This window comes from Emydura macquarii, unplaced genomic scaffold, assembly GCF_026122565.2.
Source record: "Emydura macquarii macquarii isolate MOO-44397 ecotype Brisbane River unplaced genomic scaffold, CSIRO-AGI_Emac_v2 contig_3343, whole genome shotgun sequence".
Taxonomy (NCBI): Eukaryota; Metazoa; Chordata; order Testudines; family Chelidae; genus Emydura; species Emydura macquarii.
In genome coordinates this window covers 897,419-923,771 of record NW_027133480.1, presented here as the reverse complement: position 1 = coordinate 923,771, position 26,353 = coordinate 897,419, and the positions used below count along the sequence as shown (strand labels likewise).

At 38.7% G+C, this 26,353-nt stretch overlaps 1 protein-coding gene across 2 annotated transcripts in view; it reads left to right on the top strand.

Moving 5' to 3' along the window:
* Positions 1-25,931, top strand: part of CHST15 (carbohydrate sulfotransferase 15) — a 75,103-nt gene extending 49,172 nt beyond the window's left edge. For both annotated transcript variants that reach the window (XM_067533396.1, XM_067533397.1), the window contains exons 3-8: positions 1,337-1,676; positions 6,470-6,616; positions 10,257-10,413; positions 19,795-19,951; positions 24,327-24,474; positions 25,702-25,931. In XM_067533396.1, the coding sequence (XP_067389497.1) occupies positions 1,337-1,676; positions 6,470-6,616; positions 10,257-10,413; positions 19,795-19,951; positions 24,327-24,474; positions 25,702-25,892 (1,140 nt within the window). In that variant the 3' untranslated portion in view covers positions 25,893-25,931. The remainder of the gene's footprint in view (positions 1-1,336; positions 1,677-6,469; positions 6,617-10,256; positions 10,414-19,794; positions 19,952-24,326; positions 24,475-25,701) is intronic.
* Positions 25,932-26,353: the final 422 nt, after the last annotated feature.

Sequence of the window (26,353 nt, the reverse complement as noted above, 5' to 3'; positions counted from 1 at the left end):
CTCAACATCTGAGACAAGAAGTCTGAAAATCTTCCATGAGATTATGTTGAATTTATACCTGGTCAATTTATTCAAAATAATTCAGAGGAGTTAGATGTGCCAAAACACCTAACTGACAAGTAAAAAGCAGCCTTCCCTAATAACTAATTGCTACTGTGCCTTCCCAGAAATCTAGTAATTGGAGATCCAATCACTCATGCAAATCTTGTATTTCAGAATTAAAAACTGGAAGTTAATTTGATCTGATTATTTTATCTTTGGCTAAATCAATGTTACTAATTATTATTCTTTGCAAGAACATTTTAAGGGTTCCTTAAATTAATTAGTACTACAGATTCCAGCAGGCTTGATAGAATTTTGCTGTGCTCTTGGCATAAAAATAAGCCTAAACCCTGAGACGGTTGAGCCCTCACAGCTCCCATCAAAGTCAATGGGCCAAATTGGGAAGTCTTTTACTTTCAGTAAAGTCAGAAATTGGATTTATCCCTGAGTGATGACTGAGTAAAACTTGAGTTAGGATTTCAGGATTTGGCTGAATGGAGGCTGGAGGTACTCAGTATCAATCTGGGTAGACCCGTTATAGCTAACAGCAGAAAGTGGTTTTTATACTATATTGTATTTGTCCTCAATCTCTTACTTCATTTAAAAAAACCCCCAAAACCTATTGACTCTGGTATTGGGTGATAAAATGGAAAATATGTTCACTTTAATAATTAAATATTTCTGGGATCAGTTGTTTTTTTAGGGCCTAAGCCAATCCCTAGTGACATCAATGGGAACCTTTCCATTGTCTTCAACAGGAGTTGGACTGGACTCTGAAAGTGCTAGCAGGCTTGGGGTGGTACTGAAATGCATATTCCACATGGGAGCTGTGAAAGGCATTGTATGACTCCTGCTTAAATGCTGTTCTTTGGCCACAAATTGCTGGGATTGATCACGTTCGCTTATATATTCAGAAGGAAGGTATCCCTTCACTGTAGGGATTACTGAGTGAAATTCTATGGCTTGCGTTATGCAGGAGGTCATATTAAATTAACCTAGTTGTCCCTTATGGCCTTAATATCTATGAGTGTATGAATATATTCTCCCTTCGCCATCTAGCTTTGCACCTTCTCTCCACCTCGTACAGCTGTCCAGGATCTAGCTCCAGTTTGGTCAACAGCACAGTTTTCTCTCTGCTGTGCAATTACAGAAAAAAACCAACAACAACAACGATTAAGATGATTGGAATACATATGTAGTGGTTACGTTGTGTTCACTAATTGTGTTAAATAAGAAAGTGTCATAATAAATTTTGCTGCTGTCTTGACTGAAATTATTGTTCTTTTCATTGCAGATGTTTTCAGTAATTCCTGATAAATTCCTTCCAAATAGCAAGAATCCTTGTTGGTATGAAGAATATAGAGGAAACACTACCACAGATCCTTACACAACAAACTCATATGCACTGTATTCAAAGCGTTTTCGGACCATATTTGATTACCTCAGAAAGGTGTTTTGGAACCACTTGTATCATTATAAGGACAAGCACTATCGGCTGCGCTGTCTTCCTCATTTTTACATAATAGGCCAGCCAAAATGTGGAACAACTGATCTTTATGACAGACTCAGGTTACACCCTGATGTTAGATTCTCAGCAATTAAAGAACCACACTGGTGGACAAGAAAGCGATTTGGTGAGTAAACATATACTCTTAACATTTCAAAAGAACTACAGCTACTAAAGTGGAAGTGTAACTCTTCAAGGAGTAGTGCCTTCTTCAAGTTATGAGTAACACCTCCGTTAACTTTTAATGAAATGATAGAGGAATATATTCGTGGAAGAGGGGAGAGAAATCAAAGGACTGGAAAAGGGCAAATATAGTACCTAGTTATAAAAAAGAGAATAAGGACAACCCAGGAAATTATAGACTAGTCAGCTTAATTTAGGTACCCAAAAAGATTGTGGAGCAAATAATTAAACAACCAATTTGTAAGCACCTAGAAGAAAATAAGGTAATAAGCAACAGTCAGCATGGATTTGTCAAGAACAATTCTGTCAAATCAACCCAATATTCTTTGCCATGGTAACAAGACTTGTGGACGGGGGGAAGCAGTAGATACAATATATCTTGACTTTAGTAACACTTTTGGTATTCTCTCACCTACAAACTAGAGCAGCGGTTCTCAGACTAATGGGCAGGCTTCCCAAGGGAGGCATGAGAATGTGACAAAGGAGGCACAAGCTGTGTGTTTCTTTTTTGGGGGTGGGTGGGGATGTGGAAGAGCTCTGGCTGTCAGCCCCAGCTGGCTGGGACTTGTGCAGAAGGGCCGTGCACATCTGGAAGATGGAGATAAAGAGGACAGCCAGAACCTGCTGCCCTGGGGCTGACAGCTGAAGCGCCGCTGCTTGAACTGTCTTTCCCCTCCCCTCCTCAGTCCTTCACCTGGAGGCAGCAGGGATCCAGTTGTCAGCCTTGGGGTGGTGGCAGCAACGCAGAAGTAAGGGTGGCAATGGGGTGCGCAGTCTGAATGTGAAAAATGATATTGACTAATATCACTTTTCACATATTGTGTGCTGCTACTGGCACGGTGCTGCCTTCAGAACTGGGTGCCCAGGCAGATTCCGCTGCTCTCCGCTCTGCCTTTAGAGCTGGGCGGCGGAATATGTGGAGGGGTGGAGGCGGCGTAAATGACTACAGACACAAAGAAGGGGGGCCAATCAAATAAGCTTGAGAACCACTGAACTAGAGAAAGATTGCCTAGATGAACCTACTATAAGGTGGGTGCACAGTTGGCTGGAAGACTAAACTCAGTAGTTATCAGTGGGTTCATAATCAAGCTGGAAGGGCATATCAAGTGGGATCCCATAGGGATCTGTCTTGGGTCTGGTTCCATTCAATATCTTCATAAATGACTTGGTTAATGGCAGAGAGAGTACATTTTTATAAAGCTTGAGGGGTAGCAAATGCTTTGGAGGATAGGATTAGAATTCAAAATGATCTTGACAATCTGGAGAAATGGTCTGAATTAAATGGGATGACATTAAATAAGGACAAGTGTAAAGTACTACACTTAGGAAGGAATATCAACTGCGCAAATACCAAATGGGAAATGATCGCCTAGGAAGAAGTACTGCAGAAAAGGATTTAGGGGTTGCAGTGAATCACAAACTAAATATGAATCAACAATGTAATACTGTTGGTAAAAAATAGAAAATTCAGGGATGTGTTAGCAGGAGCGTAGCAATCAAGACAAGAGAAGTCATTCTTCTCCTCTACTCAGCACTGATAAGGCCTCAGCCGAAGTATTGTGTCCAGTTGTGACCGCACTTTGGAAAAGATGTAGATAAATTGGACAAAGTCTAGATGAAAGCAACAAAAATGATTAAAGGGGTCTAGAAAACATGACCTCTGACTGAAAAACTGGGTTTGTTTAGTCTGGAGAAGAGACAACTGATGGGGGACATAAATCTTCAAGTAAGTAAAAACTATTATAAAGAAGAGTGTGATAAATTGTTCTCCTTAACTACTGAGGACAGGACAAGAAGTAATGGGCTTAAATTGCAGCAAGGGAGATTTAGGTTAGACATTAGGAAAAACTTCTTAAATATAAGGATAGTTAAGCACTGGAACAAATTACCTAGGGAGGTTGTGGAGTCTCTGCCATTGGATGTTTTGAAGAACAGATTGGACAAACACTACCTAACCATCCCGGACAGGTACTTAGTCCTGCCACAGTGCAGGGGACAGGACTAAATGACCTATTAAGGTCCCTTCCAGTTCTGTATTTCTATGATTCTATGATTGTATTCCTTAGTTTGGTTTAAAAGCATATCCTTTTTTCTGCTAATGTCTTTATCTTGTTATTTTGCTGGGGTTTTATATCACTCTCAGGACTAAATGACCTGTTAAGGTCCCTTCCAGTTCTGTATTTCTATGATTCTATGATTGTATTCCTTAGTTTGGTTTAAAAGCATATCCTTTTTCTGCTAATGTCTTTATCTTGTTATTTTGCTGGGGTTTTATATCACTCTCAGGGAAATAGTTACATGCCCCTTATAGATTTGATTTATTTTCTTCTTTAAACTCCTTGGAAAAGTAGCCCTTAGTGAACACATAACAGTGCTTCATTTGTGGAGCAGCAGCTCAGTTGAAAGTTAGCTCAGATTTAGGCCATGCCTACATTATAAAATTAAGTTGACTTAATTTACGTCAACCTCCAGTGTAGGCATGGCCTAAGTCCGAGCCAACTTTCAACATCACCCCTGAAGCTAAGTAGCAACACAGAGCAGGCTTACACGTACTGAGTTGCTGCTCCACAAATGAAGCACTTTCATAGTTAGATCAAAGTAAGTTGCCTTGTGTCGACCTAACTCTGTAGTGTAGACCAGACCTTAGAAAAGCCCAGCTTTTCTGTTTCACTTCATTATAGCACTGAAGTTCTATCAGCAATGAGCTAAAACAGAGGATGGAGTTCTAAATTGATGCAGCTGAGGTAACAGGCTCAATAACAGTGAGCAGAGCTAACAACATTTGTGATATTTTGTTTGATGTTCATATGTATACCACAGTTGGTTTATTTATATAAATATCCCTGAATGAAGACTGAATAAAACCTGAGCTAGGATTTCAGGATTTGGCTGAATAGAGATTGAAGATGCTCAGCATCTCTCTGGCTAGACATATATATATAGACACCGTTCCCTCTCCTCCCCCTCCCACACAAACTAAGGAGGAAAAGGAGATATCTTTTATGTGTGTGTGTATTCAAGCAAAGCCTGGCAAGCAAAACTAATGAAATAAAGGATGGATGCTTAGATAGCTCTCTCCTTTTCCACATTAGCTCTTCTTGTCTGCTAATAAATTAAATACATTATTTATGGTATTATATTTAAATTTCTAAAATGTCCTCACCAGATATTTTGAGTGCACAGTCATAATTTAGGAATCACACAGTATAGCACAAGTACAATGTCACCCTCAGATTTTCTCCACCAAATTAGATATAATAGGAAATAAATAATTTCCTCCACTTCAGGAATCACTGGGTGAAATTCTGTGGGCTGTATAAAGCAGCAAGTCAGAGTAGGTGATCATAATGCATTCTCTTCTAGTTTTAAAATCTATAAAAATCAAATTCATTCTTCACAGTCAACCACTCAGGCAAAAGCCTGAAAATAAATGATAAGCCTTATATCATGACCTGATGGTTAATAGGCTCAAGTTCTGTCAGATCAATGGAAGAAGTAAATTTCAGATCCTAGAGCATTCCACTGAGAATACCTTGCTTCTGGTTACCAGATGTTTAAATGTAGGGACTGTCAGCCAAAGCATCTCAGCTGATTGTATCTGCCACCATGGTGCATCTGGAAGAGACAGGGCCAAATTCAGAGGTGAAGTGTAAGGTTAGATTTCCCGACACTGACACATTCCTTTGCACTTAGACTCCCATAACTCTAAATTGGTGTAATTTACAACCAAGGAGCCAGGCTATGTAAATCAAAGTAAGGCAAGGGCAACTTTTCAGAGCTGGGCCTTACTAACCAATGGAGAAAGAAGCAGGAATGCAGAGTTTTGCCGAGGGAGGAGGAATGCACAAGAGTGAATGGGGAAGTGGGACGAGGAGCAGGAACAAATGGAGAGAGCAGACACAAAAAGGGAAAGGAAGCAGAGGATAACTAAAAAGGGGCTGGTGATACTGAGAAATCCCATGATGCAAGGTGAATGTAGAGAAAAAAGTTGCGTGGGGATTATAGTGTTTTGCGATGGGATCCATCCCATCAAAATAAAAGAGGGATTATACCTGGGTTTCATTTTGTTATCAGTTCAATTTACTATTACTATTAATTAGAGTGGTAGGCGAAAAGAACTAATAAACAGAACATCTCCCCCAAATTTTTTAATTCTCCTTCCCATCTTGTTAGAAAGTGTCTGTGAAATCCGCTCACCCTCAGGCAAAATTGTTGTCAAAGCCGGGAATTGCAGAAAGATGCTGTTTTCTTCAAATTTGGAAGACAGTCAATGTTGTTAATTTGCTGATTTTCTGACTTGTTAAGTGTGGGTGTAATTGACAAATTCAGCTCCAGATTCTGCTCTTAGGCACACCAGTGTAAATTTAAAGTGAAGAGACTCCAGTTTACACTGGTGTAAGTGAGCAGAATCTGGTCCTCTATGTTTATTTCAAAAGCTAAACTTCAAAGAAAGTAAGTGCAAGTTATTCATTCAGGGTTTATAAACCATAGCACTTTAAAATATTTCCTGACAGCATGAATTTATAGCTTAGTATTCCAATATCTTGAATCTCAACTAAATCATAATTGGCATTTTTATCTTAACGTTATGCTTCTTGGCTTAATCCTCTGCTGATGTAAATGCTGTAGATTTATTGATGTCAATGAAGGTCTGCTGATTTATACCAACTGTGCATCTGGTTCTTGATTTTTATTTTCTAGTTTTTTTTTTTTTACTCATTGCGGTTTTATTTTTAGGAATAATTCGTCTGAGGGATGGATTTCATGATCGCTACCCAGTGGAAGATTACCTTGATCTGTTTGACTTGGCTGCCCATCAGATTCAGGGTGTGTTACAGAGTGATGCAACAAAAGTGCACAGCAAGATGAACAACATAATCATTGGTACTGCAAATACTGCTTATGAAAATATGTCAATGGTACTAAATTTGTTGTAATAACATTTATAGAGATGGTAAAATAAGCTTAAAAGTGTCATGTGTCAGGGTAAGATAATCATAGCAGAGGGCCATTGATGTCAGTTAAGTCCCCCATCTACAGATAGGTGCATTATTTGTCTTCTTCTGGAGGCAGGTTGCTTTCATTTACCTAAATGGATGTGCTGTGCTTGGCAAAGTTGCAGAATTGGATCCTATGAAGTTCTGCCATCAAGGACATCGGCAGATATTCCTGCTATTTATATTACCGTCTACAATACTTTCACTGGTGGAACACTCAGTTCACTAATTTAAATTATCAGTGTACATAATTGAGTGCTTACCTCTTGGATAGCTTATTGAGTGCTTACCTCTTGTATAGCTTATTTTAGAGTTCATGTTTTTTCTGTAGTCTCAGTTCCCTTATCGCTAAAGTTACTTTGGCTCTTACTAAGTTTACATGAGAAGTTCTGAATTATTATCCTCATTAAATCAGTTTTTTATGACCTCAGTAAAAAACAATCTAGTCTAGAGACCGTCTACATGATGTATGAAAATCAGGTTTCCTTAGGATGCTGCATTGTTAAACTTCAGATTATTAATAAAGGAAATTTAATTAAAACTATAAACATTCCTTTAAGTTTATCATGTAAGAGTATTTTCAGATTCTAACCATCTTTGAATCATATCTTTATTAGGCAATATATTTTCTCAAATAAAACAGTAGATCCTTAGAAGAGCAATAGAGGACACGGCTGTTCTAGCTTCAGGCATTCCAAGCAGAACCTATTTATTTATGATCATTAATATGATAAATTCACAAGAATGTTTTATGAAAACGTGACATGATTTTATTCCATTAATCTCAGGTTAAGGACATTGCAAATTTATTTTTTAATGAAAGTAGGTAGTTTAATCATACAGTATGTGCTTTAATTCCATATGAAAAATGGGTATATTTTTGATTGTGCTGTGGTAATTTGATGTATAAATGCAGTGGATATAACAGTGATGAATTCATCATGGGTTGAATAGGGTACCCTCTTTACAAATATTAAATCTGTATTATGTGTAAAGAGACACTGTCAAATAGGTAGGAATTAATTTCTTTCTCCTTTTAGTTCCTCACAGTCATCCTGTTTTTAAAAGGTTTGACTTCTGAACACAGGTTATAGTGAACTAACCACACTAAAAACAGCATCTTGATCTTAAAGTTGACTCTCCTGAATGAGTAAACTGAGAGCATGTATACAAAGTGTTACTTGGGCCAAATCCACAGCCAGGGTAAGGTCTGGACTCCACCATTGTTCTTATAGGTAAGGATGTCAGGATCTGGTCCTATATGGGCTGTTGTGCAGAGGACTTCCAAAGGAGTAAAGGCTAGAAGGAATATCTTAATTGTTCAGACACCATGCTTGCAGCTGTGGGATAGCTGGCTGGCTGGCTAGATGAAAGGCTGCAGATTATTTTCAGACGCTCTCTGTAGCAGTTACTGTAGCCTCTATAGCAGCTGTCCACTGCTTCCTTGGTGGGTAGATTCATGAATATGTGGACTCATGCCCTGGACAACTACTTGCCCCTCAAACGCCTCTCTGCAATAGGGTGGATGGAGCCCACTCTGTCTGTGTTCCTCACTTCCTGCCCTCTTCCCACACAACAGGACAACACTGGGGCCTAACACAGCATCTGGGGCCTAACACAGCTCTTAAATTGGCTGGAGGCTATGGAGCAAATTCTCTGGTGTAAATTGGTGTAATTCTATAAACTTCAGTGGAGCTGTGCCAATTTGGATTGTCAGATAACTTATATATCTAAATGCATTGCTCTTATTCAGTCCATGCAATATTTATGTCCAGCATATGCCTTCACACATATTTATAGCACTGCACCTTGTTCATTACATCGATAGTTCAAACATAGACTCACTCCTCTTTGGTGTGGTGATTTTGCCCAGAAAAGCTGAGCACCAATGCTGCATTTAGTCTTTTGTGGTTCCACTTTACCCAGCTTTGGAGCTGAACTGACCACTGCTGAAATAACACGTGAAATGACCTGCTCGAGGTCATGCAATGTTCTTGATAATTGATTTGGAATGATAAACCAAAGATCCTCTGGACTTCCAGTCTTAGATTGTAGAACCCCAGTTTCTCCTGTCAAAACAGTGACAAAGAGAATATCAGTAAATATTCTGTTTTCTCATGGCTTCCAGGCCCTTTTAGTGAAGTGCAATAAGTAAAAATGGAGCCTAAAGGAATTGACAAATGCTTACTTAGTATTAAGGCTTTGACAATTTTTTATTTTAAATTTTAAAACTTTATTGGATTTTTCCAAAATGAGGATTCAAACAGAAAGCAGGAAAGGAAAATACCTTAGAATAAGGACAATTGCATATATAGATTTGTACATGATTAAATCACAGATAGAATTATCAATTACAAGATTTTTTTCTCACCCTTTTGATTGAAAAACTCGTTTACAGAAATTAGTGCCTCTCACATTGGCAAAAAGAGAAAGTTTGCAAAAAGCTAATGCATACGTTTTGTTGAAGCAATAAGCAGGATTAAGATCCATGTCTCATGAATTTTAGTGTTCTGAGCAGAAGGAAAGTGACTGTACAGTTTAAAAGAGGGATGCAGTATGTGGCACTGTTGGCTAGATTCTGATATCTTTTACTCCGGTTGAGTAGTTACTGAGTAGCAACCTACTCCAGGAATAGTCCTATTAAAATAAATGACATTAGTTTCAGAGTAAGGTTCTTCTCGACCTAGAGGTATCCGAATTTCATCCTTAACTATATTATTCATTATGAAATCAGTTTATTTTATCTTCCTTTTAAGTGCATATCTGTACTTGAGACTATGGGACATGATGCTATTGTACAGTATCTCTTATGGTGTGAAATAAAGCTCTGATGATAACTCATAATAACCCAGGAGAAGAAAAGATTCCATGTACTGTGACACAGCCAAGCTGACTGGTACTTTTTTTTTCACATTGCCTATGTACCTCTCTATGACTCAGTTCATGTTGTAAGCAACATTGATCATCTGGAGTGGTTCTTTACTTTTTTTTTATCAGGATGGCCGGTTACAAATGGTGTCATTCACTTAGTGCTTACTTCCCTGAAATTAGCGGAGTGTTAAAAAGCAACTCTCAGAAAGCACCTTAAAGATGAGACAAGGTGGAATAGAAAATCTTTATGGGATTAAGTTCTTCCTGTCTGGGTGGTAGGCAAATTCTTTGGAAATAACTCTACCACCACTAGTGTACAAATACTGTGCATTATATAATTGGTCACAACCTTTTTAAAGTTAAATATGTTGGCATATTTATCAACCATTTTCAGAAGTGCAGTGTATTGACTGACAATTCAAGTGTGATTATATAAAAGTGGCTTTAAATATAACTAAATTTAAACAGTCAGAGCGTCCTTATTCTGCAGAAATATGGGCCAAATTTTTAGCTAGTGTAAATCGGCATAAGTCCATCAAAGTCAATGGAGCTAGACTGATTTACATCAGCTGAGGATCAGGATCTATATCTTTTGTGCAAATGTAAACAAATAAATTTAGTCACAGATACTCATTGTAAATACTTGTCATTTCTAGGAGAGGCCAGTGCTTCTACCATGTGGGATAACAATGCCTGGGTTTTCTTCTATGACAACAGCACTGATGGAGAACCTCCATTTTTAATCCAGGATTTTATCCAGGCTTTCCAGCCCCATGCCAAACTTATCGTCATGTTGAGGGATCCTGTTGAAAGGTTAGCAATAAAGCAATGTACCCCTAATATGTGGAATTCTTTCTCACTAGAAGCAAAGTATTTTTAAGCTGTAATAAATGTACTTATAATGTTTATATGCCTGAGGTCTAGTTCATTTCTTTTTTAATAATTTTAATAATATTTGAAAAATATAACTGGCACGGTGTAGTGCTCTAATTCAAATTAGGAGCAAAGGGTAATAGGAGCAGAATTATACAAGTTTCTTTTCTGTTTGTTTGTTTTTAAAATCTTGGAAAGACTTGATAGAATACTAAGCTAAAGATGCTCCAGACATTTGAACTTCCACAGCTTGCACCTATGTAACAGGTCATCCTTTGTCTTGCTGACTTTGGCAGTGGTATGCGGTTGTACTTTTACATAGATAAACTGTTTTTGAAAATTTTTCCAGTTTATTAGACACAAGCATCTTTTTTTCCATTTATGTTTCAGCTCTTCCTTGGGCATCTGTGCCCTAAGAGGCTGTCAGTAGAGTGGGATTTCTATGAACTATGCTCCTCTAGCAAAAGCAAAGGACAGAGGCCCCATGGATCAGAATGAAGCTGTGCAGCATGACCCTTTTGCTAGCAGTCCCTGCAGGGCAATAACACCTTTTGTCTAATACACATTCCCAGAGCAGTTCAGCCATCTGCAGACTAGGGCTTCACCATCCTTCAAGGACAAGTCTCAGGTAAAAGGTCCCTAAGGTGCACAGGAAGGAGATGAGGGGACCTGAGAGGTTAGTGGAAGAGTAGACAGAGTTCACTGGTGTTCTAAGGAGCACATACTTTGGGCCAGAGTTTCCCACGTATGCTCTGACTTATGGTTGTGGGCTATGCCTCTCTGGGCAGCCTCTAATGCCACACATACATGGCAAGAATCTACAGTGGTGTACTGTCTCCATTTTCTATAGCACTGGAGAACTTTTGACATTAGTTTGCCCTTTGTAATGATTTAGACACATCTGACCCAATATGTTGAGTCAAAATAAAGACACTATCTTGAGGGTGGCAAGAACAGAGGGGAGGGAAGTACATCATTCTGGCTATCCAAAACAGGGCTACCGCCAGGCATTCCAGGCCCTAGACACACTCTTCATGGGTCCCAGTATGCCCTGCCCCACTGCCTTGGCTCACCCACATAAAAGGCATTTACTTGACTGATGGGGACCCACAAATATGTTTGGGTAGAGGGAGGATTCAGCTCCCACTTATCCAAGTGTGGGAGGGGAGAGAGAGAGAGTGGAAGGGGGAGTGTGTGTGCGTGCATGTGTGTGTGCAGCAAAGGCTACCCATGCGCACTGTCCTTCTGGGGGAGTGTTGGCAGAGCCTCCCAGAACAGCAGGATGCATAATTAATCACCCATTAAAATGCATGTGGCAGTTCTCCCATTTGAGAGCAGAACGATAGTTAAAGGCTGTCTATAGACTCAGGCACTGATAGCACTCGGAGTCACATTTTCAAGATTTTAGAAATATAGAGTCAGATCCTCAGCTGATGTCATCACATAACTCGAGCTGAGATACTAGGCTTCTGCCTATGAGGACTGATCCAACACTCACTGAACCAGTAGGAAGACTGCCATTGACTTCAGTTGCAGCTGGCACTGGATTGACCCCATGCGGTATGTCTACACGGCAATTAAAATCTGTGGCTGGCCTGTGTCAGCTGTCTTGGGCTCTCAGGACTTGGGCTAAGGGGCTGTTTAATTGTGAGCCTGAACCTGAACATCTACACCACAATTAAACAGCCCTATAGCACCAACCCCATGAGCCTGAGTCAGTTGATATGGGCCAGCTGCAGGTGTTCAATTGCTGTGTAGACAGACCTGTAGCGCCTTTGTCTTAATCAGTTTCTGTATCTACATGAACTACGTGGAGTAACTAAATGATATTAGGTGATAACAGGGTGGGATCCTATTATTAGAGTTTTCTTCCTTTTTAAGTGACTTAGAGAAAAACCTCAACAATTCTTCCATTTACCAGTGAAATTCCGGTTCGTCATCACTGAGAAGAGCAAAGTTCATCTCTCCTGTCTTGTGAACTTTGATTATTATTTTATCATCATTGTGCTAGGAAGCATGCACTAAACTAAATCTGGAGGAAGGAGGTGATATGTGAAGAGTAGCCCTTCAGGGCAGGGATGGTCTCCTGTATGTTTGTATAGCACCTAGCAAACGCGGCCCCGTTGGGATGTTGGGTGCTACCATAATACAGGGTGCATAAAAATCAGTGATTTTTTTAAAATAAAATTCAAACAATTTTTAAATACTTTTTATTTAAATTAAATGTTTATTTTTTTTAAAATAAACCTATTTAAAATTCAATTGGAAATTAGCAACCAGTGTTAAGATCTAAATTACTTATTATCTATTAAAGTCATTTAAATTAAATACAAAAAATAATATCAAGCAATACATGTATGCTGCCAAATTTTAAAGAAAGTCAAACTACTGAACTGATGGAAGCCACTGTTTAAGCACCTGGAACCAGTTAGTGGAAGTGCAAAACACTTTTCACAGCAGGTGCAGAGAGAATATTTTCTTTATTTCAGTTTATTCAACAAGCTGAGTTCAGTGTCTAGTTCATTCAAAGTTAAGAAACCAATTGGGAGCTGAAATAGCAGACAAGCTTGTTTTCCTCTTCTGATGTATGAATAAAAATTAGTTGAGAGGTTGATATCTACTAGTTCTAACAACTTGAGGGACATAAGAATCAGAACAGTCAGTTCAGTTCACTAACTACCAATAATACTTCCTTTTGTGTAATAAATCAGTTAGTTTTAAATGCAAAACATGTTTTAATAAACTTCTAGATAATTATTTTCCTTATGTACCCAGCACTTTTATGGTAATTTTATTTAATAAAAAGACCTAAAATGTTGCTGTTGTGCATATTTAATTTGAATTTCCATCTAAATAGAACTTGATACAAATCTCAAGTAAGAAATTAATCACACTCTAGTAAATAGAGAATCATCATTCACCATTTTATAACAAAATAAGAATATACAAATTAGGAAGTTGAATAAATAAGCAGTATAATTACTTAAAGAAATGTATGTAGATATAGTGTATCCTCCTGGTTAGTGAAATGAAGCATCAAAATTATCATGAAGGCTATATGTAGTTGCAAATCAACATATTTTAATGGTATCAACCGATGAGAATCAAACTCTCTTTGGAAAAAGAACTAAAGTACAAATGCAAAACATGGTTTAAATCGTGGTTTCCTGCTTGCGGATTTGAAATCATGATTAAAATCAGTTATTTAAATTTATTTGATTTACACTGATCCACATGTTATAAATATTTAATAAGATGTTCTAGGCAGGCCCTCTAACCACCTTTCGTTATAAAGCACATCCCTTCTACTTACACTGGTGGAGAAGATTGGGAGCTGGCACTGAAATATTTAACCAAGGAGCTCCACATCAGGTCCACCCTGATACTGGCATATCCAGTCAGGTTTCATGGATCAGGTGGCATGACATTTGCTGTGGTTTCTCCTTTGCTAGATTTCCTCATATCAGCAGTTGGTAGGGTAGGAATTGCCAGAGTGGCTTATCTATGTTTGTCAGTGGTAAAGAGCCATGCCAGCTCTTCCTATCCTTAGGGCTTAAGATATGGTAATTTTATGTAAGAGAGCTGGTTGAAGCACCTCCCTCATGTAAATTATCCAGCAATTTTCTGATTACTTTAGCCACCCTCTGTAATATGTGTCTTTCCCCTCTGCCAGGTGTAATATGGGTGAGATAAAAAGTGAGTTCCATTTCTCTAATTCTGTATTTACAGGGAACTAGATTCTGTATGTTTAGGATTTCACTTGCCCTTTTTGCTTGTGCCTCACCAGAAATCATAGCAACACGTTTAGCCCTAGCATAAATGGGTGCAACTCTCATTAGTTCAGATTCTGCTGTCACAGTGAGAGACTGCTGGTACAGAGGCCATTCTGGAGTGTGTTTGTGCAGGCAGGGTTACGGGAAGGGGTGTGGCCAGGCTTGTCCCATGTTGAAGCTATTCCACAGCTGCTGCAAGACTCATAAGGGCTGTGGAGAGCCAGTACAATTTAGGGCAGCTCTCAGCACAAGTTCCCCCCTACCCTGTCCTTTGGCTAGCACAGGGGAGAATTTGGCTCAGTATAGTCCTTCTGTATTTAGGGCCTGATCCTGCTTCTTCTGAAGTCAATGGCAAAACTCGCAGTGACATCAGTGATGTAGATTCCCAGTATAATTGAAATCAGAAACTGTCCCATGGGCTTCAGTAGGAGTCGCACCTGCTTATATCAGGGTTGATTTGTTTCATAATCCTTTTGTTGGTGACATCACAGTCGTGGCCCCATTATTTAACTGTGTTGGATTATGATTGAGGATAATGACTTCAAGTAAGCAATAAATACCAGGAGCAAGTGAAATGCTAATCAGCAAAGATTTTATTTTCATGCAGGTGTCATTAGAATTGAAAAGCAGATGGAAAGAAATACAGAAAATGTAGGCAGCTGAGAGGAGAGAGAGATCTCCAAGTAGACTGCTTTCCACAAGGTGCCAGCAGCTCTTTAAAGTAATGTTTTTTAAATTGGATGATTAGAACAAATAATCAGAAAAATTAAACCTTTTAAACAAACTGCAGCTATGGCTCATCTTTAAAATGATTCTTCCTGGCTCTGTTCCTCCTCCTAGCGCCTGTTCTCTCATGCCCTGAACGGCAGGAGCTGTCAGCCTGATCTTATCGTCTCTGAGACAAATACTGCCAGCCTGATCCTCATTTCTGGGTTTTGTTAATGTGCCATTAGCAAACAGTAGTCTTTACATGCACATGTATTGCTGCAAGGGGAAGATACTGCTGTGTGCGTAATGCCTGCCACATTTAACTGAACTGTGCTGGCTCTGTCCCTCAGCTTCTCCCCATCTTTTTTTCATATCTTGCACTCTGCAGCCAGATCTTCCATATACACTAGAACAAATAGTTGCCTAAGGCAGTAAAATATTAGGGGCAGCCAAATACTTAGTGGCTGTTTATTGTCAGTAAGTAGGGGCATAGAGGGCATACATTTCCCTGCCTGTCTTCATTAGCCAAACACCAAGAGCTGGTGCCTTCCACTCCAACTCAGGTTATTTTAAAAAATTACTGCATTTCTCTCTCTCTCTCTCTTTTTTTTTTTTTTTTAAATCAGATTACACTAATCAATTTATTTAGGGGTAGCTTGTGGCCTGAACCCAATAGGGCTGCATGGATGACTGTGAGAAAGTAAGATTCCCCCATCCTGATACATATTTATGGTTTTCCTATAACCTATCTCTGCCGTTTGGCTATTCACCTGGTATTTTCCTCCTTACCTGTGCAGATGGATGGGAAATATGCAGAGCCTTTCTTCTCTCCCTCAGGTGCTAGGAGGGGGAATTGAGCCAGCAGCAGTCATTTCAGGATGGACAGTAGGACTTTCCCATCAGAAGCCTGTTTCCTTCACTTCTTCCTGTGATGGAATCTTGTCTACACATTCCTTAAAAGAGAACTGGTCTTTCCACTACTGGACTGGAGTAATGTGCTTGAGAAACATACAGTTAAAATTGCTTACTTTTAACTCTATGGCCTTTTCCTTAAAGAAAAGAATGATTTTGAAGTAGGGAGGCTGAGGGGCTTGATACTTTAAAAAGTATCAGTATTTCCTATAAGCAAAAACAACAGAACAGGTTTAAATCCATGAGAAATTGTATAAGCAGTCCTTAAACAGAGCATTGAGATGGGTCTATGATTGTGCACAATCAGAGAAATGTAAGGCCAGAAGAGACCTAAAGAGGTCATCTAGTCCATTGCACCATGTCGAGGCAAAGTTAAGTATACCTAGACCATTCCTGACTGTGTCTCTAACCTGTTCTTAAAAACCTCCAAGAGGCATTTCACAACCTCCCTAGGTAACCTGTTCCAGTGGTGAACTATCCTTATAGTTTGAAAGCTTTTCCTAATATCCAAATTAAATCTCTCTTGCTGCAAACTAAGCTGATTACTTCTTGTCCTACCCTCAGTGGAGATGGACAACAATTAATCACTGTCCTCTTTTCAAATATGTAAAAGATTGTTATAGATGTTACATCCCTTCTCAGTCTTCTCTTCTCTCTAGACTAAACAAGCTCAGTTCTTTCAAATTTTCCTCATAGGTCATGTTTTATTACCTTGTTTTGCTGTCCTCTGGACTCTTGCCAATTTGTCTACATCTTGTTTAAAGTATGGTGCCCAAATCTGGACACTCAAGCTAAGGCCTCACTAGTGCTGAGGAGAGTGGAACAATTACTTCCCATGGCTTACATACAGCACTCCAGTTTATACAACCCAGAATGACATTTGCCTTTTTTGCAACAGCATCACACTAACTCATACGCAATATGTCACCCGCTAAAATCCCCTTTTCTGCAGTAACTCTGCCTAAGTGGTCATACTCCATGTTGTGTTTGTGCTTTGATTTTTCCTTCCTAAGTGCAAAACTTTACATTTGTCTTTATTGAATTTCATCTTATTGATTTCAGATGAATTCTCCAATTTACCAAGATCATTTTGAACTCTAATCCTGTCTCTTGTTTTAGTAGAATCTTGCTGAAAACTGGTAACTTCAACAACACACATGAACCCATTTTCTTTTACCACATAAACAGAAAGATGAAAGTAATGTAGGCCCAATCCCCTACCCTTTCTGCAGATATACCTAGAGGAATCAATGCACGTTTGAAATTTTGCCAAGGAGCAGAAATTAAATAGCAGTGAGCGCCAACCGCTTACCAGTTACATTTTCCAAACAAGACATATATTTCTCTATGGAAATTCTCTGCTGGGCTGGGAGGTGGCCAAAAATTAGAAAACATACAAGACAGGGCTCTTAATTGGGTCTCTGGTGACAGACAGCTACAGGTTATCTTTTGCTTGCCTATTATTTGGAAGTGAATACAAATCATGTCCTTCCTCCTGACATTGCTAGCTAAGGAGCTGATTGTGCAAGCTTTATTCATGTTGGTGAACTCTTATTTAGGTGAGCATTGGGTATGTATGTCTACAATGCAGCTGGGTGAGAACCTGCCCGGATAGACAGACCTGCACTAGCTCTGCCTGAGCTAGCAGGCTAAAAATAGCAATGCGGAGCTTGTGGGATGGGCAGTGGCTCAGGCTAGCCACCAGAGCTCAGAATCCAGGATGTCGGGTAGTCTTGGACTCAGGCAGCTAGCTTGAACCGCTGCCCATGCAACATCCACACTGCTATTTTTAGCACACCCGCTCAAACAGACCAAGTGCAAGTCTGTCTACTTGGGCTGGAAGGCACACTTCCAGCGGCAGTGTAGGCATATTCTTTGAAATCAATAGGGCTACTTGCCTGAGTCCATATTCACTGGTGTGAGTAAGGGTTTCACTGAGCCTTTAGTGTCTCCTCATCGTTTTCTCAACAGTTTTCAGTGATGTTTTTTGCATGTGTAAAAATGAAATTAAAAACAAACATAAAAGTTCAAAAATTGTCTGTCTATATGAGACACTCTCCTTTTATTCCTTCATCATCTCTCTCTCTCCTGTACTCAGTCTCTCCCTTTCATTTGTCCTTTATTTCTGTCTTTCCGTTTAGATGAGTTAGGATTTCATAAACCTCTCTAAATAAAAAGTAGTATTTCAAAGCTTCTGTGGAAATCTAGGGCCAGCCTGATATTTTTGGTTTAATACAGGGGTTCTCAAACGGGGGGTTGCCAGGTTATTATAGGGGGTCACGAGCTGTTAGCCCCCGGGTGTGCCGAGGCGCTGGCTGTCAGCAATGCATGGGGCTGACCACCCGAGCCCTTCAGAGCGGGGTGGCCAAAGAGCTGCTGAAAGCAGCGCCGCCCCCAGCAGCAGCACAGAAGTCAGAGTTGCATGGCAAGGGGAGGGTCCTCACTTTTTTGGAGGGGGGGGGGTCATCACAGCCTGAAATATTCTCAAAGGGGGTCCCAGCAAAAAAAAAAAAAAAAAAATGAAAACCCTGATTGACTAAAATTGGGGAGGGCATCAAAGATGGAAGTGGATTCAGTGTTCCTTCAGTATTCTAGCAGTGAAATAAAGCCCACTTTTTACATTAGTAACGTGTAGGTTAGGTCATGATTTAGATACACACATGCTCTTCTGGAGAATGAAATGTATTCAGGGTCTCTGGAATTCTTTGGACTCATAATATTTCTGCCGCAGAAACACTGCAATAACCTCTCGCCCTCGCTGAAGAAATTGGCTTGGATATAGCTCAAGAGTCCCAAAGAGGTGACAATAACTTATCTATCTCATTCAAGGGATGACACATCATATTCTCTTTATGCTGCAGCCTGGCGTCTTCCTTATCTCTGTTTAAAATCATATTGACATCTACAGACTCTAATCAGAGTCTCAGGGATTAAATTGAAAAATAAATCTTTCATTTTACACTTTTGTTCCCATCCAAATGAACCAGAATTTAACTCATTTGACTTGTAATATTTAAGCAACTATCAATGTTTGAAATGATTTGCACCCATATTTCATATCTGAAATAAGAACGTGCCTTGCTATTTGCACTGTCATTCAAAATCCGTCCTCACAAATGCGTATGGCCAAGGTGGCTGGTAAACAGCTGCAGAGCAAGATAGTGCAGCATGGTTGCTTATAATATTGGTACTGCATACATATATGGATCCTAGGTCCTGCAGTCCTTATTCAGGCAAAACTCCTGTTGAACTAAATGGGAACTCTGTCTGAATAGGGAGTGCAGGAGTGAGACCACAGATTGTGACATGATACAGCCCCTCACTACATTGCATACCAAGCATACAGCAGGCAGTGTGGATTGGACTTGGGAAACCTGGGTTCTGTTCCCAACTCTCCTGCGGACCATCTGGGCGACCTTGGAAAAGTCACTTCACCTCCCATTCTTTGTCCATCTTGTCTGTTTAGACTGTAAGCTGCTTGAGGCAGGATCTGTCATTTACTATAGATGCATCCGGAGCCTAGCACAATGGGACCTGATTTTGGTTGGAGCCTCTAGGCATTACTGTAATATGGATAACAATAATTAATACAGAATAAACAAAAAGATATATTTCAAGAGTTTCTCTTCAGAAAAGAATTGGCTCCTTACTAGTTGGGGCCTAATCCTTTTATGTGCTGACCTTAGTAAGAATGAAGGATGCTTAGCAACTCACAGGATTGGACCCTTACGGCCTGAGCCAAAACCCACTGAAATCAACAGAAAGACTGTGGTTGACTTCAATAGGTTTTGGATCACCTGCTAATGGGTAAATGTTCTATTCACACATCCTCTTTTCTCAAGCAATGTTGCTATTTTATTTCCATTATCATTTAAATGAATTTTCTTTAATTTCATTAGTCATTTATGCATGTGTATTTCATTCACAGATTGTACTCGGATTATCTGTACTTTGCAAGTGCTAATAAATCCGTAGAAGACTTTCATGAAAAAGTGGCAGAATCCCTGCAGCTGTTTGAAAATTGCATGCTGGATTACTCACTGAGAGCCTGTGTCTACAACAACACCCTTAACAATGCCATGCCTGTATGTATTTCCAATAACATTTGATTCCTTGCTTAAACAACAGAACGTTTTGTTGGGATTATTAAAATACCAGGATCTTCAGCAAAATAGTAATAATTATAACCAAGACATGTTTTGGTTTGTGACTACCAATAAACTTTCTTCCTCTTTTTTTTTTTTTTTTTAAAGTGGGTGACATAAAAAATATATTCATGCATGTAAAAACTGATTGTGCTGGCTCAGCTGTCTCTTCAGTCTGTTCCCTGATGAATGCCAACGGTAATAATACATTCTTTCTATTGTGCAGGAGCATGAAGAGCACATTTAGCAAAGATTACAGTTTAATGTGTAAGCTTTTCACAAACTATCCAAAAAATAGCTCTGGCAAAGATAAGGCAATTTCTGAACTGCACGTAAGAATACATCATTTATGCTGGACTTTTTTTCAAGAAAAGGCTATTGATAGCTAGATGAAATGCTCTCTCTCTCTCTCTCTCTCTCTCTCTTTTTTAAAGCCCTTGCACAGCAGAAAACAGAGAATTCTATTACCTAAGATGTTGGCAAAGAACGTAGAGATAAATCTCTGTGTGATTTTTCCAAAATTCACAGTTTTAGCGTTGATTTGTTTTTATATTTTTACTTGAGGGGGGGAAGGCTTTTTGCAAATATATATATTTAGGACATACATAGCAGTATCTCATATTTACTTTGGGATGTACTTCTAAAGTACCAGGTTTGTGTGATACAGCCCTTTGCATCCCATTTTCTTGATTTGGGTGGACAGACACTTTCTTCCTCTCTCTCCAGATTGCAGTAAATTTAATCTCATCATCATTTCCTCCAGTTAATAAAGTAACCTCAGAGGAAATCATACATCATAGGTCCAAGTCAAAGCCCACTGAAGTCAATGGAGTCTTTCCTGTCCTGGGAATGGGAAGTCAAGTCCCATATTCCTTAGTGTTGCTATTCTGATCATCCAGAAATGGACGTTTAAAGAGAGAGAGTTTCTTATCCCTCCTCAGAGACCAACTACCATGCTCCAAGTGTCTCTAGCAGCTGCACCACTGTAATGCAGTGCTTGCCAACCATCTCCCTTGCAGGAATGCACTGATGGAAAAATGGGCTTCCCTTGCTCACATACATCATATCCCCCAGGTGCCTAGACATCCATCATTTGTCCCACAGTTTATTCCTCTTCTTAGACAGTACCTTGAAGAAGGTACTTCTGAAAATTAACACATTGTTCTTTCTTTTGAGGCCATTTATATTTCCAGAAAGCTACCAGTGGGTATCCTTAACAAAGCATGGAACACTAGCCAGGCTTCTGAATGGACTTCTTAGCTTCCTCTCAAGCATAGCTGACAAAATCTATATATGTGTAATTTGTTATATATTGAAAGAGTAGATTTTTTTTCTGTGACCTTGGATGTTAGATCAGTGGCTGTGTGACTACAGCAGAAAAAGTACTCCTAAGAGACAAGAAAAACAAGTAGCATAGCGATTGCCACTGCTGATAGGTAGAGAAGGAGTGTTCGTCAATTTATCTTTCTTACTTACAATCAAAGGAAAGTGTATTAACTGAAGAAAGGGAAGCAGAGCCAGGGATATCAAACTAAAATTAGAGAGACAGCAGTTGAGGAGAATTCTTTAGGAAATGCTCAGTTGCACTGCGAAATTTCTAGGGGAAAAGCAAATGACTTTCCTGGAAAGGAGAATTTGCTTTGGAACAACAGTGGCAAAACACAGGACTGTGTATCGTGCCATTTTTCAGAGGTCCCAAGAGAAGTGAAAATGACTATCTTGGGCAATAAAGGAACTTTACATTTGAAGTTCCTCCTCCTACTCACAAAGTGAGTTTTGAAAGATTCTGTCCCAGAATTCCCTGTTTGGGCAGAAGCTCAATAATGCTATAAAATACAGTATTGTGACCTACATCACACAACTGATACTGGTTTCTTACTTGTCCCAGTGCCATCCTGTTGGGAGAAAGAGGAATATAGATAAGGAATACACGTAGATGATTTGCTGTATGTTTGTACAGTGCCTAGCATAATAGGTCCCTGATCCTTGATTGGGGACCCAGATGGAACCGTAATACTACAACTAACATATGTGAGGCTAATAATTAAAAGAAATTATTTAAAGCTTGTAGCTCTGGCATGTAATTGTGAGGGGGGATACTTGGCCTAAATTTTTGCATTATATACAATATGTATATAAGGGATTTTGCTACATAGGTTACCCTATAACTGATAAGCAGCCCAAGACCAATGTCAGGTCACAGTTTCTAAGATAACCATAATTATTAGATTGTAAGATTTTTGGGAAAGGGACTGACTTTTATAGTATGTTTGTCCAGCATCTGACATAATGGGCAGTACTGTGGTACAAATAATTAATAATAAACAATATAAGGAGTTAGTAAACTGTGGGAACTGTTTACTAAGAAAGGAAATACTCCACATAACATGTAAGCCTAGAGTAAGTACTGAGTTTGTTGAGAGAACTTTTGAATCACAGTTTCTAAATCTGTGTTCCCAAAGACTGTTTTACACATGCAAACAGCTACTCTAGTTGGATATGCAAATCAAAAGTTGTTTGACATGCAAAAACTCAAGACATTAAAACTTAAGTGCCCCAAAATTTAGATATGCACTTTTGAAAGTACATATGCAGAAATGACTTTGGAAAATTGGCCCTTTAAGTTCGAATAGATTTTGAATCAGATTGCATAGATTAGTTTCTCTACTTGTCTTCATCTCATAAAAGTGGAACCAAAATATTCCATTTGTATTCTTGGTTTAGAATTTTAATTTAATATCAACAAAATTCTGACAATAGTTGGAGGATAGGATTAATATTCCTTCTATGTTTTACTAGCAACTCAGATAAGCAGAATGTTTCTTTTCAAATGACTTGATGTTGTTTATTAATGTGTAGATTGTTTATTGATTAGTTTTAATAATCTCTCCATTGCTATAGTCATGATTCAAAACATGACTTCTTTTAGCAGTATTTCGGTCATTACTGCAATTACTCAAATAAACTAAAAGAGCACAAGACATTACTGTTGTCTGCTTTTGTCAATTCTATACTGAACGTGAGTCCGAGATGTACCAATTTTTTCTTATCAAAGGCACTTGGGACCAGGTTTTCACACCCTCTGTTTCTATGTCTGAAGGGATAAAAAAGAAACAAATACAGGCATAACCAAGTACTTGGAGTTTTAAGAAGCCTAAACTGCAACCTCAAATGTTTGTTGCTAATTATTGTGCAAAATTGAGCAAAAATGGCTAAGGTCAGGCTGAAAATTTGTTTCTTCACATTAAAGAGAATGATAATATTTTCCTCTACAGTACTGGTCTTCTGTTGAACAGCTACATGGTGTACTACTAAATCTATCTAGGTATTTATGCCATGCCCCTAACTTTAGAGTCTTAGTATCTATTTGGTTTGTTAGGAATTACTATGTTCATAATGTTTAATATTGACTAGCAAGAGTATTGTTTAATGGTACACAATTCCTCTGCCATCTTCTATTTAAGATAATGTTGGTGACCTTTTCTTTCTGGACATTTGTGAGGCTGAATTTGCCAGGCCCAACTATCCAATTATCATTCTTCATAAAGCAAAAGCTAACAGATTATCTCCTCACATTCTGATTGGCATGAAAAAATGAAATATGTGCCATTCATACCATTCTATGCCCAACAGTTTAAGGATGGTGCAGATGATATGACCATAAGAGGTTGTACTGAAGTATTTTCTCATTGGCAATGCTGTGAGTATAAAGTGTCTTACAGGATGCATTTTTGATAAAGTAGAGGAATAAGTTACAACCCCAATACATCATAAGGTTTGTGAGACATTTCGAAATATGCTGAGTGTCTTCAACTACCATTGTGTTCAACAGGAGCTGAAAGCTTTCAGCACCTTGATGGAAGCAGAAGGCTCAATCCTGCTAAGTGCTGAGCCTTTTAGCATTGATGTAGGTGAATGTACTTACACATACATTCAGTTTTAAATACCTGAGTGAATATCTATTCAGTTCAATGGTTGAGGGCCAGAGTGCTCAGTGCTTAGCAGGATTGGGCTGTAAGCATACAGACTCAGGCCCCTACTAAACTGATATATAATTTACAAATATAGGGGCCCAGTGCTGAAGGATGTAGCTATGCATGTAGCCCCAGTGAAGTCAATAGGGCTACTTAGTGCATAAGAGCTGCATGATCAATGTTTTAAACTTTTTCTAGGCATCATATTTTAAAATCTAGATAAAATCCAAAATAGATTTTGCTTCCCATGGAGAACATATTAATTCATTATTCAGTATTCATTAACTTTGTAACAAGATAGACTAAATGAATTAACTCCCCTTTTTTGTCTGTTTTTGTAGGTGAGGCTACAGGTTGGTCTTTATGTTGTGTATCTCTTGGACTGGCTGACTGTTTTCGACAAAGGTCAGATACTAGTTCTCCGCTTAGAGGATCATGCATCCAATGTTAAATACACCATGCATATGGTGTTCCAGTTTCTGGATTTAGGTAGGCATAATCTATCTGTTCTGAGTGAAATGCAAAAATCACATTTACATTCTGGATTATTAATGCTTGTTGGGAGAGAGCATCCAAGATGTGAAACTGTGTTGATAGAAGGGCAAATTGTGCTGTCCTAACTCAAGCAAAATTACCATTGGCTGCAAAACGCCCATTGTTTTCAGTGGAAATTTTTTTCTGAGCAAGGACAGTAAGAGAAAGTATATGAAGAATTAATAACTATTTTAAAAAATCAGAAATATGGTACTTCATCGATGTGTTTTAGCATGTAGGACCTGATCCTACTTCTGTTGAAGTCAGTGGGAGTTTTTGTGATGGGCTTCAGCAGGAGCCAGATCTGACCTAAGCTATCTAAAAGCCGGGTGAAATGCTTCAGTGGTATGTTGCCAGATCAGCAAATCCAGAATCTGAGTATTATAAAAGGCAACACTTCTAGTCTTTTGGAAAATAGTGTTTTAACTGTCATAGAGTGAGACATCTGTTAATAATCGTCTGCACAATATTGGCAGATAGAATGATGCCCGATATTGGTTAGACAGTAGCAGAAGAAGGATGGAGATGTGGCTGAAGATTAACCTGGTGGAGACCAAACATTGGTCTAGGTATGAGATTTAGCAGATTGAACAGATAAGGAGCCTGGCCTCTGATCCTCTTATCCATGTTGTGTTGAAAGAATTCAGTGCTAGCACGATCAGGCCTGCAGTGCACAAGTACCATTCAGGTGGGGGTAAGATTTGCTCCTATACTGAGAGTCATCATAATACCTATCCACTACTTATATCCCACTGAAGTCAATAAAAAGAGGGCTGAAGTCAGACATAAGTGCTGCATTGTTTGACTGGGTGAATTTTGCCCTAACAGGTATCAGGTGACTCCATAAAATAACAGAAATCAGGAAATAAAATGAAATAATTGTTACCAAAGAATGCACATTAATTGTTATTTTTACGGTCATACTTGTTTTCTGAAAACAAATCTCTACCTCTAGAAATTATTTATGTTGCTTGTTCTACAGATGATTAATTGATATGAAAGGAAAACAAAGTAATTCCATGTATTCTAACAGTCATTTATTTTACTAAACTAAACCACTAGCCACTGCTAGCAAAATTCCATTACTCTTTTCTTGACAAACCTATTTATTTAGCCATTTACATTCTTTAAATGAACATTTTGAGGAAAAAATACACTAAAATAGTTTTCTGTTCACTGCAGGGCCTATAAGTGAGAAACAAGAAGCTCTAATTACAAAGAGTCCTGCATCAAACACTAGACGGCCGGAAGATCGAAATCTGGGACCCATGTTACCAATGACAAAGGCAATTCTAAGAGATTTCTATAGGCCTTTTAATACAAAACTGGCACAAGTTCTTTTTGATGATGCTTTTTTATGGAAAAAGACATAATATGTAAATTCAGTGCCACAAATACAGTGCTTTAAGGACCTTTTATTTTTTAAAGTCTATTTTTGTGTGCAAATATTTACATTGTATTCATTCCAAGGAGACACAAATCTAATGAGAAGAGAGTTCTCTTCCCTTAGCATACGATAATTCACTGAAGCTAGATCACATTTTCCCTGTGAGAATGTAAAACATCCTGCTTATCAATCTCTTGCAATTTCTTTTCCCCCCAGCAACAGAGCAGTGTGGAAATACCATTGGTATGAAGGAGTTCTTTTACACTGTCTGGCTGTGGTTTTGAAATTTAATCTTCTCTAAAACAGTACAATACATACTTAGCATTGGTCTCCTAAAACCACAGTCATATCACCACTTTCAAAGTATGTTCTCCCCTCATTCATTCCAAAGTAATAAAAAATATCCATTAGCTATTAAAATTTGTAATTGAATTTAATCCAAAATTC